Here is a 13,849-nt window from a genome sequence, read left to right as displayed (position 1 = left end):
GGAGGGGGTGGTAGATGTGTTTGCATTTAAGCTCAGCCCAGAACTACTAGTCCCTGCCTGAGCTAAGTTGGAGGAGTAGTGATTTTTTGTCTCTGCCTTATTAATCCTGGCCTGTAGGCTGTTTTACCAGCCTGACCTCAGGCTTGACTTGCCTTGTCACCACAGACATGCTTGGCAATCACTGGGCCTGATCCTGACCCCAGCTTGACTGCCAACCCCCTCATCACCACGCGCTTGCCTAACTATCTCAATTTTTGGTCAAATCCAGCTGCTGCACTGGGCCTGCCTCGCTCTGCATGACCAGGTACTGTGACAATGGGCCATGGCTGGTGAGGGCCCTGGCCTGCTGGCCTCAGGAACATCCCCATCACAGCTCTCCTTCTCCTAGTGTGCAACCAGCCCTTACTGCACCCTGACATCAGCTCTGCTGGTATGACTGCCAGGACAGCTGCACCATGAACAGCATCAGGGAACTCAACTCATTTAAAAATAGCCGTGAGGAAACTGCTATCAGTTACTTTGACCTGAACTGGTTCCCCAACACCATGTAATCCCAGAAATGGGCATATAGGCAGAATTAAGGTAGCAGCATAACAACAACAGGAACCACAGACTACAAAGGCAAGACTGCTGCTAAGAATGAGCCCTGTCATGCTAGACTGCCTTAACTACCCAGTTCAGAAATTCATCTCAGAGTAGCTTGAATCAGATGTGGCAGCCAGAAGCCTCTCATCTTCCTGCATGTGCCTCCCATATCAGATCTCACTCTGATCATGTAGTTAGAGCTTTCCTGATTCCCAAAAGACAAGACCCTGCTAAACCTGCAAGCTTTTTTTTCTCAACTCTGTTGTTCCTGATTGCACCTCCATGCCCCAAAGCTTTATGTATTTTCCTAAGACCATGGGTCCTAGGTTTCCATTGCAATGAATTCTCTTGTATCTTAATATCTTTGGATAATGTGGAAATGAGTGAAATGAAAGTCTTCAAATTTAAACTGAAAGTTGTCTTGTTCAGCTATTAGTACATTTGACTGTTTCCTTTAGTGGCAAGCAGGTGCTGCAGAACAATCTCCTTTTGGAGGTAAGGAAAATCCCAATCTATTCCATCGCTTTAATACCATGCAACTGAATAAGTTTTGTTGTTGTTGCCCTTTGGAATCTCTCCTTGCTCTGCACCTTTGTTTGTTTGTTTGCTAAAGCATGAAACAGACTATATGCCATTGACTTTTAGTTCACAGCACAACCACATTTTTTCCTGTTTTTCTGGCATTATAACTGAGTGACTTTCTATTGCATAGCCTGCTGCTTCCAGGCAGGTAATACAGCAGTTAAAGGCCATGACATTGTCTTTACTCTGAAATAACTTCCCTACGCTGATCGTTGCCTCATGCTGCCTTGATTACTGCAAAGGATTGGCCAGTGCCTCCTGAGAGGTCTCCCCCTGACTAAATCAGGACTATGAAGACAGTGAAGGGCCTGTGAGGAGCAGCTGCGGACACTTGGTCTGTTCAGCCTGTAGGAGACTGAGGGGACACCTCATTGCAGTTACAGCTTCCTTGTGAGGGGATGAGGAGGGGCAGGCACTGATCTCTTCTCTGTGGTGACCAGTGACAGGACCTGAGGGAATGGGCTGAAGTTGTGTCAGGGGAGGTTTAGGTTGGATATTAGAAAAAGGTTATTCCCCGAGAGGGTGGTTGGGCCCTGAACAGGCTCCCAGGGCAGTGGTCACAGCACCAAGCGTGACAGAGTTCAAGCAGTGTTTGGACAACGTTCTCAAGCACATGAAGTGATTCTTGGGGATGTCCTGCACAGGGTCAGGAGTTGGGATTTCAACGATCCTTGAGGGTGCCCACCAACTGAGAATATTATGTAACTCAGTGAGTCACTTCCCGATCACCACTCACTGGTGCCCGTGTCCCAGGCCCGGTGTCCCGAGGCCGGGCAGCTGAGGCAGGCGCTGCCTCCTAAGGGCTCTTCCGAGCTTCGTCCCGGGCAGCAGCTGCCCCCGGCCGGCATTGCCTTTTGCTGTTCTAAAGGGCCCTTCTCTCGGCCCCAGACGGCCGGTACAGCCAGGAGGGCTGCCCGGGAGTGCCGGGTGAGCGGGGCTTCCGTGAGCCCTGAGAGTGTCCCGGGGGCGGGCCGGCCCCGCTCGGGTTCAGCCCCTGCTGTGCGATGGCGCTGCCGTGACGGGCGGGGCGCTCCCGGCACACCCCGGCGCGGCGCCGATTGGGCCCGCGAGGCCGCCGTCCCCGCGGGGCAGTCTGGGAAGGAGAGATCATGGCGGCGGAGCCCAGTAAGACGGAGATCCAGACGCTCTTCAAGCGGCTCCGGGCAGCGCCGGCCAACAAGGTAGCGGGGAGCGGCCGGGGGCTGCCGGGTCCTTCGTGCCGGGCTGCTGCCCTGCAGCCGCGGTCTGCGCTCGGACGGACCCCGGGGGGCTGCGGGCCGCGCTGCGGCGGCGCTGGAGGAGGGCCCGGGGAGAGCGGCCAGGGCCGGCGGGCTGCGCGGGGGACGCGAAGCGGCAGAGCCGCCGCCTCAGCCCCGCTCTGTGTCTGCATTCGCTTTAGTCGTGCTTCGACTGCGGCGCCAAGAACCCGAGCTGGGCCAGCATCACGTACGGCGTGTTCCTGTGCATCGACTGCTCCGGCGCGCACCGCGCCCTGGGCGTGCACCTCAGCTTCATCAGGTGCGGGAACCGCGGGGATGGGGCAGCAGGGCCCCGCGGGACTCGCGTGGCTTGGCGCTGGGGGCTCGCGGTCACTCAGCCCTGCAAAGATGGTTTCCAGAGCACCTCAGGGGAAGCATCGACATGTCACTTTCGCTAACCTTGCAGAAATGCTGTCCCAGTTGTAGAGAGGAAAGTGGGGGGTGTGAACCTTGCCAGTAAAACAGCAGTATGGAAGTTTTTCATGTAATGCTGAGCAAGGCAAAACGAGGAATATATTTAATCTTTTCCGTATCAACCCAGTGGGCAGGATGGTGTTTGATTTTTTGTCTAGCGCTTTTCAGTGCTTACAAAAGTTAGCATTTTAAGTAACAGAACTGTGACCTCTACTTGTTCAGTGAGAAGTTGAGGAACTGATATGAGACACACTGTGTCCCCTGGCATTACTTGGCCGTTTTCTCAGTTGTTTTGGCACGTGTTTTGGCCTGATGTGTGGGATGGGCTGAATATGAGTCTGTACATATGAGATCACATGTAGAATGAAAGTTCTTGGCTGTGCTTTCCTAGCTCAAGCTCTGTCCTCTAAGCAAGCAGTATAAGTGAGAGATCTCAAAATCTGGATATTATTTGGTGTGAAGCTGGGTTTTCTCCTCACTTTAAAAGTTCAAATTAATTTTTTTGCAGGAGCAAAGAAGTTACTAAGATGTTCTTTCCCCCTTTCCCCTGTATACTGTGGGAGAGTAGTGGGATAGCTGGTCGTTCCAGGTCAGAGCTTGGTTTTGCATTTGGTGTGCCTGCTTTTTACTAATAGAAATAATTGGTTCTCACACAGGTCCACGGAGCTGGATTCTAACTGGAACTGGTTCCAGCTGAGGTGTATGCAAGTAGGCAGCAATGCCAATGCGGTGAGGAGCCTCTAGGCATTTTACTTGGTTTCTCTCTTGCTAATCTACACGCTCTGTTTCTTGTCCCTTTCCTTTGTGTGGCTTTCTCAGTACCAACCTCATCTGTTCTTTTTCTGGGTACCAGACTCATCTGAAATGTGTAATGAAGGGGAGCATTTGTCAGGGGTGCTTGGAGTCAGACTGTGACCTTTGCATGCATTGTTTTCTGATGTGCAGATCTGTCATTTTCTTGCACCTCATTTAAATAAGACACAGTCTTCTTAAATGATTGGAGTTAGTAACACTGATCAGTTTGAAAGCTCATGCTGAGCATTGTGAATCAGACACCCTTCTGTGGAGGATATGGATGGTTTTCATAAGCCTCTGGGGCCTGGAGTGAGACATCCTGGAGAAAGCTGATCAGTGGATGGTTGGTTCATGCTGTGTTCTCAGTCCATCATCCCCTGTCTCTGGGAAGCTTTCTGTTTCTCTTGAGTTTGTTTAATGCATGTTTGAGTGTGACCTAGCAGTCAGCAGACTGAATATTCCTCTCTTTTCAGAGTGCTTTCTTCCGCCAGCACGGCTGTACTACCACAGATGCCAATGCCAAATACAACAGTCGAGCTGCCCAGATGTACCGCGAGAAGATCCGGCAGCTGGCAAGTGCTGCCATGGCCAAGTACGGCACTGAGGTAAGTCTGAGCAGCTCAGCACTGTTAGATGGGTAGTGCTGGATGCTGAGTCTTGTGGGATACCTTTGTTTTTCCCCTCTCCTCTCTTCAGCTGCTTATAGACGGACTGAGTGGAGGTCCTGTGCACTCCCCTGACAAGAGTGATGCTGATTTCTTCACAGAGCACACACAGGTGAGAAGAGCTGCCTAAACCAGGCAGCCTTAATAGCTCTCAAATAGCCAGTTGTTCAGTCAGGAGCAGTCCCACTTAGTTTGGAAGGACTCTAAATTGTGTAATTATTCAGTAATACCACAGAAGAACTAAGATTCAGTCATCTGCCTAGGACATAGTCACAGATTTGAACAGTCCCTGATGGGGCCTGTAATATCCATGTCTTTTGTTTTTGAGACCATCTTTACTTTCAAGAAATACCCAGAGCTACCAGCTGTTCCCTGGAGGATGCTTTTTGTGCTGTGTTTGCACAGTTTCTTCGTATAGTTAAAGGAAGAACTGTGAATTCCTTTGAACTTCTGGTAAAGTCAGCTGTTCAGTGCACAGACCCTGGTAAAATGGATTTGGGTGACTGCCCAATGCTAGGCAGACTTCCCCAAGTGACTAGAGTAACATGAGAATTGGCTGTATGGCAAATAGAAACAGTGGAAGCAAAGGTTTAATTTTTTCCAGGGAAACTCATTCACAGTTTTCCCCAGATTTAAGGTCACCTCCTTTAACCTGGGAAGTCCTTGCATTAGCCAATTGTCCAGTGATGCTGTTGTTCCTCCTGCCTTTCATTCAGCTTAGCTTCTGTTTTTTTCTCTAATTTTTGTTCCTGCTAAGGGAATGTGGCCTTGTCCATATATTATCTTCAGTGGAGATGTAGTCTGGAGTTTAGAACAAGTTTCCTTTGGCCTAAAATTGAATACAGGTTACTAAACCTGAAGTAAGTTCAGGATTTTTTGGTTCATTCATCTTCAAATCACTGGAATTAGTATCTCCTTGCAGTCTTCCAGTACCTGGGATGTAGCAGATGCCAGCCAGAATACTGCACAGTCTTCACCAGAGGTGGAAAAAGCAGCAAAGTCACCAGAAGGCAGTGAAGTGTCAAGTAAGTTCCTTGCTGAATAATTTTTTCCAAGAACCTGCCTTCATTTCCCAGAGAATACAGTTCTGTACTACAGTTGCAAGGGTTTGGGATCAGTTCTCTGCTTTTCCTGAAATGCACACAAAACAGTTGTATGGATTAACTGCCCCATTTCCCTGCTTCCAGGTGTAATTATTTGTCTAAACACTCTTCTCTATCTCTTGAATTCTCTGGTTCTAAAAATGACATAGGAATATAGAGCAGAAAACTGTTTCTAGGGTGAATGACAAGGAAATGAAGAATCTGGTGGCATAGCTGTGATTTGAAACAGCTTTGTGTATTTCCTTGCAGAGTGGTTGCTTTCTTTTACTGTGTTAAGAATGCTGCAGACAGAATAATTTGCTCTATGGAGTTGTAAAGTTGTTGTACTCGGGAAATTGCATGTTTCAAGCTGTAACTTTATTGAAGGGGCAGAGGAGCTAGAAGAGATGTAGCGAACCTGTAGCTACCTGATGTAGCTGCCTGATGTAGCACAGTGGAAAAAAAAGGGGTTGAGACTCAATCCACTCAATATTTCCTTCTGGTTTTGTGCCCACAGATCCCAGCCAAGGCCCATCTATTGACTTGTTGAGCACATCTCCTAAAGCTCCACTAGGTAAGTAAGACTCTTCGCTGTCTCTTGGGTCAGTCTTGCCCTTACACCTTCTGTTCACTAGTAAGCTCAGTGTAGCTGCAACCAATGAGCCAATTTCCAGAACACCTAAAGAAGCTTATCTTCATGTGGACCCAGTACTAAATATGTTCCTGAACCTCAAAACCAAGCCACAGTTTACTGGAGGTTTCCTCCTCCTTTGGGTGATTTGAGTTCAAAGCTGTTGCCTTCCCAAAAGCATATTCTCACTTTCTGAGCTTTGGGCAAAACTTGGCATTTGCTTATTTAGAACTTGGGTGATCAAGGCCACATGGCTGTGGTGTTTGGTTTTTTTGTTTGTTTCCCCACAGAACCTCTGGAGACAAATGAATGTTTAGCTATCAGAGTAACAGGGATTTATATCTGATTCCCTGCTGTTACTGTCGTGGCTGCACACAGAGCATGTAACTGGAGCTTCTTTCCTCACTGAGAGCATGCTCCTAGCCCACAGTGGGTTCATTCTGGGTGGAAAGCCTGTGTCCTCAGGTGTTCATTCCCCGTGTTTTTATGTCTCTTCCTCAGACATGTCAATGTATCTATCAACACAAGGGGCTGCTCCTGCCAGAGGTAACTGGCTAACTGCTGGCCTACACTGGCTGCTTGTGACAACTCTGCTTGCCCCTTCTGTGATCCTGCCTTCAATTCTAACTTTAGCTTCCTGTGCCTGGGGGAAGAGAATGAGCTAAAGCTTATTATGTGTTGTATTGGGATATAAACAAGCTGTTCCACATCTGTAAAGAGACCTTATTGACATTTTTGTTAAATGTTCTCTGACAGTAAAAAAACCCCAAACAAACTGAAACAACCTCAAATCAAATGTCAGGAACAGTGAGTGGAAACCAGTCTGGAATAGTGTGAATGTTTTGAATCCCATTATTCAAAAAACTATGGTAAGACTTAAAAAGATACAGGAAAGGCTGTCAAGAATGATCTATGGGTTAACAGAAGTCATGTGGCTGTAGAAAGTAAGGAGATGCTTACGTGTGGAAGAAAAGCCCAACAAGGGTGATAATATTAATTTGGAATTACCTGTAGGAAGCTGCAAAAATGTCTTGGGCAGTCCCTCTCTGCTTTGTTCTTACACTTTTCCCCAGGCATCTGCTGCTGGGCTGGACCTTGTCTGGTTTTACAAGTGTGATATGCCCTCAGAGTGACAAGTGCAAGGTGTTGGGGACCCTTGCACTCTGGGGAACCTTGTTGCTTTTACAGCTTGCTGCACGTTAGGTCTATTTTGTTGGTATGTTCATGTAAACATGATTTTGGGGTTCCTGCTGCTTTGTCCCTAAGGCACTGGGGAGGCAGCACTGACCTTCCCTTCATATGCCTCTGAAGCTGCATTTTCTTGAATTTGTGTATGGAATAAATGTCTTTTCTATAACTACTCTGATCCCTACTGTGGGGTCACCTATTGCATAACACTGAGGAGCTATTCACAGTTCTTCATTTACTTACAAGTTTCTTAAGTGATGGACATGCTTCTTTAGGCCACCAGCCTGCAACTGTGGAGCTTCTAAGTGCATCTTTCTTAGTTGGGTGAAGTCACCCAGGCTTCTGATATAAAGCTGCATGGTGTGTCCTGGATGTGATAGCAGCTGGACTGTGGTGGATGTTCATGTGGGTTGCTGTCTAATTTTGGCTTCTTAAATTAATTCACTTCTGCTTATTTGCTGCTTCCCTCCTCTTGTAGAACTTAAATCCTCCCTCATTGGAAAGAAGAAGCCAGGAGCTGCCAAGAAAGGGGTATGTCTGAGCTCTCATTTTATAACGAGGCATGTCTCATATTACTGCTGTCCTTTCCCTTGCTTTCTGCTCTTAACAAAGCTGCATACTGAGACATCTGTTTGGGGAAGGGAGAGCTTAGACAGATTGTGTATTAATGCACAGAAAAATTTGGGGTTAGATCATTATTGGTTACAGTCTGAAGTATATGTTGCTGATGCTTTAGTGCTGGCTACTGGGGGGTTAACTCTTGGGTGTTCTTCCATACTGTGTTGCAAGCTCTTTGGGTCTGTAGGTTGTAACTACACAGAGAGACAGAAGGCCTGATAGATGCAGCAAGAAGTAGGATTCAGGTTTTCTTCTACAGTCAACAATCAATGGTGAAGAAATCACAATTTTTTGGTTTTGTTTTTCAAGTTGGGAGCAAAAAAAGGTCTTGGAGCTCAGAAAGTAAGCAGCCAGAGCTTCAGTGAGATTGAGCGGCAAGCCCAGGTGGCAGAGCAGCTGAGGGAGCAGCAGGCAGCAGAGTCCAGGAAACAAGCCGAAGAGTCTATGTAAGTGTCCTGCTTGGGATGAGTACCTTGCATACATAAGGCAGAAGTAATAGGAGGTTAATGCTGTTTATCCTAGGGCCACATAATGTGAGTACAGAACACATTGCGTGATAGGATAAGTCAATACTTGCAGCAGGGAACAAGTTATACTGCCATATTTTATTCAAATTAGCATCTCTGAAAGAGTTTAGGAAGTAGATATGCAAGTATGTTGTGTTTCTGTTCACCTTTAGACAGGACTGAAAAGGCAAAGGCTGAACTGGATGGGTCATTCTGGTGGGGGGGTGGGGAAGACAGACACTGCAATGCTTACAGTAAGGAAATCATGGTTAGCCAGAAAAAGAGTTGGATCTTGCATCTCAGGAGTGGTGCAATGGAAAAACAAACAATAGTTTCTGTGCAAGGATTTTTGGCAGAGGTGTTGTGAAAATGGCTTTTTTGATGAGTTGTCAGCATTACCCCTTGCTCCTCCACAGCATGGGCAGCAAGGGAGGGTAATAAGCTGCTACCCACCATACCTCTTTCCCTCAGAGTCAACACAATGCGACTGGCTTATCAGGAACTGCAGCTCGATCGGAAGAAGGAAGAGAAGAAACTTCAGAACCTTGACGGGAAGAAGCGTGAACAAGCAGAGAGGCTGGGCATGGGCTTGGTGTCCGGAAGGTACTTGGCTGTGGATGACACAGGACAGACAAGTGTCTTGGAAGCATCCTGCTCTGGAAAAGTTTCTTGAAGGCAGTAGCTTGCTGTTGTAATAGATAAAGAGATGATTTAAAGAGCTCATAGGTGGGTCTATGTCTAAAAATGGTTCAGGCACCAGAAGGAATGGGCACTCTTCAAAAGTTGTAGTTCTCATTTGAGCTTTTCCACAGATGTGTGTGACCTGTCAGTGTCTAGCCCTAGAGCCCTGCTGCTTGACAGATGTTTCCCTGCAGGATCCTTCCTTTAAGAAGGAAGCTCAAGACTTCTGAAGGAGCATAGATAAGTGGTGAAGGGGGCTGATAGTCCCACAGCTCTCCCTCAAGATTCGCGGCACCTGCCCTGCCTGTGAAGGCCAGATTCAGTTGTGGGGCAGACTGGTTGTAGAGGCTGGATGATGTCACACCCATTAGCCCTGACTGTCTGTTTGTTGTGCTAGTTCTGTTTCACACTCGGTGATGGCTGAGATGCAAGTAATTGAGCAGGAGACGCCGCTGGTAGCAAAATTTTCCCGCTCCCAGTTGGACTTGTTTGAAGATGATGGAAGCTTCACATCTGGACCCCCCAAGTAAGACTTAGCTTCACTGTAGTCTTTGGCTTATTCTTGAATTTTATGTCTGGCCTCAATTACCTGTTTCTGGTATCTAGGTACAAATACAGTCCCTTCTCATTCGAAGATGCATTTGGCTCACGATGGGAAACACACTCTTCATGGGGTATGGACAAAGAGGAGGAACCTGAGGTGACTGTTTCCAGTATTCGGCCAATTTCAGAGAGGTAAAGTGTTTGCCACTACTACTGTTCTGTGTGCTCTTTGTTTGTGGGATAAAGGGAAAAGTCTGGAAGCTGTGGGAGGCTGCTGTGTTACGGCAGGAACCTTGTATTACAAAAGCTAACTTGCACAGACAAGCCCAAGAAAAAGGGCCTTGAGTGAAAGGGCTTTAGGTACTTCCTTGCCTATCATTTCCCTGTTTGATGCAGCCTCTATGGTTGTCAAGTGCTGGCTGTCCTGAGGTGGGGAAAGAAGATTTCTTGCTTTCCTTTGATCAAATGGGGCTGAGACGGAAGTCTCATTCTTCACTGTGTTATTGAGCTTAAGCTGACATGTCTTCTCTTGTTTCCTCAGACCCACTAGTAGGCGGGAGACTGAGAACAGGCCATCCATTGTGGAATCCAATGAAGCTCGGCAGAAGTTTGCAGGGGCTAAAGCTATCTCTTCAGATATGTTTTTTGGGCGGGAAGCAGATGCTGAGGTAGATGCATTGTGCAGTGCTTATGCTGGTACAGCTCTGGCTTTACCTTCTCCTGTTTGCTCAGGTCCTACTTCATTCCCTGCCATTATAGCCTTTCTGTTTTGTTTTCTGCTGCAGTATGAAGCCAGATCCCGACTGCAGCAGCTCTCGGGCAGCAGTGCCATCAGCTCTGCAGACCTGTTTGGAGAGGCTGACAATGTGCACTCAGGTTTGTAAGCACTTAGCAGGCTGAGGAAGAGGGTCGGCGCGCTCTCTGAAGCTAAGGGACTCCAGGCTAACTCCTGCTGGTTCTTATAGGTGGTGTGTCTATTGGAAATGTCCTGCCTGCAGCTGACATTGCACAGTTCAAGCAAGGAGTGAAATCAGTTGCTGGCAAGATGGCTGTCCTAGCCAATGGGGTGATGAACTCCCTCCAGGTGAGGTTACATTATGGCACCTTCAGACAGGCTATTGCATGTTCAGGGACTTTCACCATATCCTGGCTTCCACTGGAATTATCATTGTCTTCTCAAATGATGTGGAAAGTCCCAGGTAGAGACCAGTTTTTTATAGCTGATGACTACAGTACAATACCTGAGCAATTCTAGGTGGCCAGTGAACTCTACTTGGCCAGCCTTACTCTCCTGCTGGACAGGACAGACTATCAGATATGTCTTTTCCCACAAATTCCAGGCATAACTTAAAAAAACATTAAGGTCATTTTACCTTCTGCCTTTGCATGGTGTCCTGTCTAAGTAACCTTGCACTGCATTCAAATACCAAACTCCCCCATTTCTTGTTACCTGTCTCTGGATTTTGCATGAAGGTGTTGTAGCATGGTGTCTTGGTGTGTTTCCTCCTCAGGATCGTTATGGCTCATATTGATGACCCAGGGACTGCAACTCAAAGGGAAGCAAGCAAGAGGCACTGCTGCCACCTTTGTCTGGAATAAACTCTGCAGGATCGTCTTATTACCTGGGGTTGGGTGGGGAGGGGAGATGGTCAGCGGAGGGGGTCAGGACATGGCTGTGCCCAGGATGCTTTCTGAGTATCTCTGGATTCCACTCTATTAAAATTCAATGTGCCCTCATACCCACTGCTACCTACTAGCCAGTGGAGATAGGTCTTCTTACAGGGTTATCCTCATTGCTGTGAAAGATATGACAGGAACTCCTGGGCTGCCCTCATCAGTGCTTCTGTCCTTCTTGGCCCATACCTTAGCTTATCAAGTGACAGAGGAAAGGGGAATGCTGTTTTCTGAGTATCGTGTGACATGACTGTTTTTTGTTCTGCTCAGTGCTCCCAATCCATGGTGCTGTGGAGTCCTCTGTATTTGCAGGGTCAGACTTTTACCACAATACAGTCCTTTATACTGTCTTCTAAACCAGCATATATGGATGCAGGAGAAAAAAAAGTCAAAGCAAAGATTATTTTTTTAGCTTTTAACTAAATCATCAGCATGAAAGGCCCAGGTAAAGAAGTAAAGATATTTACTGGATCCATGGTTATTTTGTTGCCCAGATTTGGATGGAGGTCAAAGTACTGAGCCTCTGACTTCACCATGAGGTGCAGCAGTGAGTGAGGACTGTCATTTTGGTCCTGTTCAACTTGTGGGATGGGGAAGAAGCTTGCATGGGCTTCACCTCTCCTGTGCTATTGAGGGGCTTTGGTAGCTGCGGGCAGGAGGGGAAGCGTTACTCAGCTGCTCTACACTGATGTTTTCCCACCCAGAGCCACTGCGATGGGGCAGGAGGTAGGTAAGGGTCGGGTCTTCCTGTGGCTTTGCTGCTCATTGCCCTGCCACAGGTATACTGTCACAGTGCCTGTGGAGGGGTTGGGGCTCTGGGGAGCAGTAGTGCTGCCGCAGGGTGAGGGTGGCAGTAAGAGCACGGTGGCAGGCTGTGGGCACCTGCTGTAGGTGCTGCCCCAGTGCTTGGGATGATGCTGCCCCAGGGCCATGCCCTGGCCGTGGCCAGAGGAGGGGCTGGCGCAGCCCAGAAGACCCAGATGCAGCAGAGGCCTGACACAGCGTGCTTTATTGCTGGGCTGTCACAGCCATTCGCCGAGCTGGGAGAGAACACACAGATCATAAATAATATAACTTAGAATAAATAAATAACCCCTCCCACTACCTCCACAGCTCAGGCTGTGGTACAGACTCACCAGTAGTTATGGGATTAGTCTTAAAACAGCTCCAGCATGTCTTGAATCCACAGCAATCCCATCTAGTACAAGCTTTGTGTTACCAGCTTCTGGTGGCCCATGTGTAGCAGCACTTCATGACCAGGAGGAGCAAGGCTCCCAAAGAAGCATGAGAAACTGAAGTTCCCCAGAAAATAACTAGTCTGTACCAGCTGGGCTAGAGAAAGTGTTTGAGTCTGTTAAGTCAAACTGCAGCGTTAGTTACCATTAATGCAATGCTATGCTACTTTTGTAGTTGCAAGGGCTACACTGTGCTGCTACAATAATGCCAATATCTACAAAAACCCCCAGCTGGATCTCATTTGAGAACTGCTTCCTTCTCCCTTACTGCTTCTGCCCACCCAGCCCCAGCAGATGCTCTATATACTTGCAAGCCCCACCACCTGTGGCCAAGGAATTTAAAGACTCCCTCTCCTCTAACCTCTCTGGAATTCACCTTTCCAAATGACCTTAATATGCCATTGGAGGCAGTGGAAGACCTCACAAAAGGGAACTCCGCACGGCAGCAGAGCCAGAGAGCTCCATGCAGTACTTCCTGCAATCCAGCTTATTGGCTGTATTTGCTTTGGCCACTGTTGGACACATGGAGGAAAAAGCACAGAGCAGAGACAGGTGGCATGGCAATAGCTAAGCCGCACTTTTCTAGGAACTTTAGGAATTTCTCTACTTTTGATTATATGCAGGTGGAGCTTTACTGGGAATAATTACAATGGAACACAAGTGCAGAGCTGCTGCTGGTGATTTAACCACTGTGTTGTCTGAGCCAAATCTACAGAACAGAGCTACACTACACAACACTGGCAAGAGGCCTGCACTAGTGCTCCCACTGCTTCAGCACCTGTTGAACTGTGAGGGAGAGCTCCGTGAAAGTCTAACAGCTGTTTCCAAGTGGCAGCAGAGGTGGCGTCTGCTGGCCTTGCCTGCCAGCAGAGGGAAGCATAACTCTGCAGCTGTAAATGGCTTCTGCAGAGGAGCTATTCCTGCACGCATTCGGAGCTAGGAAAAACGTGAGCTCTTCCTGGGAATAGATAGGTAAACCTGATGCTGGGGACTAGCACAGCCATGTACACACTGGTGATGTAGACAGAAACTTCCATCAGAACAGATACTCTGGGAAGAGGTACTGTTCCTCCAGTGGGTTCTGGAGAAATCCAAGATGGGAATGGTGCCCACTCTCACAACCTTCAGTTTTCAGAGGAGTCAGTCTCTTCATTGGAACCTTCACTCTCAGCATCCATTTTTCGCCGGTGGTGTAGAGGTTTCCAGGGTGAGTTAATCCTGGGTGAGTTACGGACAGGAATATTAGCTGTGTCCCCACTGGAGCTGGGAGGACCGGACATGGAAAGCCCTGACACCTGAGCTACCCTGAAAGAGAAAAGACAAACACTAGGCTTGTCAACTCCAGCCTTTACCGTAGCACTTTTGGAGTGAACCTGGGTGGAGGGCTTAAA

General features: G+C 48.0%; 2 protein-coding genes across 7 annotated transcripts in view; one reads left to right on the top strand and one right to left on the bottom strand.

The window, feature by feature from the left end:
• Nucleotides 1-2,228: 2,228 nt before the first annotated feature.
• ARFGAP2 (ARF GTPase activating protein 2) lies at nucleotides 2,229-11,694 on the top strand. 2 transcript variants are annotated; one of them, XM_071558513.1, is made up of 17 exons: nucleotides 2,229-2,348; nucleotides 2,567-2,685; nucleotides 3,497-3,569; nucleotides 4,109-4,240; nucleotides 4,332-4,412; nucleotides 5,223-5,325; nucleotides 5,900-5,956; nucleotides 6,515-6,559; nucleotides 7,680-7,732; nucleotides 8,129-8,265; nucleotides 8,797-8,928; nucleotides 9,404-9,532; nucleotides 9,613-9,741; nucleotides 10,091-10,217; nucleotides 10,335-10,425; nucleotides 10,515-10,633; nucleotides 11,061-11,694. In XM_071558513.1, the coding sequence occupies exons 1-17, from the start codon at nucleotides 2,277-2,279 to the stop codon at nucleotides 11,079-11,081; spliced, it is 1,620 nt and encodes a 539-aa protein (XP_071414614.1). In that variant the 5' UTR covers nucleotides 2,229-2,276; the 3' UTR covers nucleotides 11,082-11,694. The 2 variants fall into 2 exon arrangements, with proteins under 2 accessions (XP_071414614.1, XP_071414615.1); XM_071558514.1 differs by lacking the exon at nucleotides 6,515-6,559.
• CSTPP1 (centriolar satellite-associated tubulin polyglutamylase complex regulator 1) overlaps nucleotides 8,405-13,849 on the bottom strand; it is a 92,431-nt gene continuing 86,986 nt past the window's right edge. For 3 of the 5 annotated variants that reach the window (XM_071558515.1, XM_071558516.1, XM_071558517.1), the window contains one exon: nucleotides 8,405-13,763. In XM_071558515.1, coding sequence (XP_071414616.1) covers nucleotides 13,583-13,763 — 181 coding nt within the window. In that variant the 3' untranslated portion in view covers nucleotides 8,405-13,582. The remainder of the gene's footprint in view (nucleotides 13,764-13,849) is intronic. The other 2 variants (XR_011698083.1, XM_071558518.1) reach the window with 2 other exon arrangements.

The sequence above is a fragment of the Pithys albifrons genome, chromosome 6 (genome assembly GCF_047495875.1).
Source record: "Pithys albifrons albifrons isolate INPA30051 chromosome 6, PitAlb_v1, whole genome shotgun sequence".
In the NCBI taxonomy this organism is placed as follows: Eukaryota; Metazoa; Chordata; class Aves; order Passeriformes; family Thamnophilidae; genus Pithys; species Pithys albifrons.
This window is presented reverse-complemented; position numbering and strand designations above follow the sequence as displayed.

Coding starts and splice junctions, on each gene's coding strand:
- ARFGAP2 (XM_071558513.1), top strand. CDS start 2,277: ATGGCGGCGGAGCCCAGTAAGACGGAGATCCAGACGCTCTTCAAGCGG. Junction 6,560..7,679: donor AGGGGCTGCTCCTGCCAGAG/GTAACTGGCTAA, acceptor CTCCTCTTGTAG/AACTTAAATCCTCCCTCATT. Junction 10,634..11,060: donor GGGTGATGAACTCCCTCCAG/GTGAGGTTACAT, acceptor TTTCCTCCTCAG/GATCGTTATGGCTCATATTG.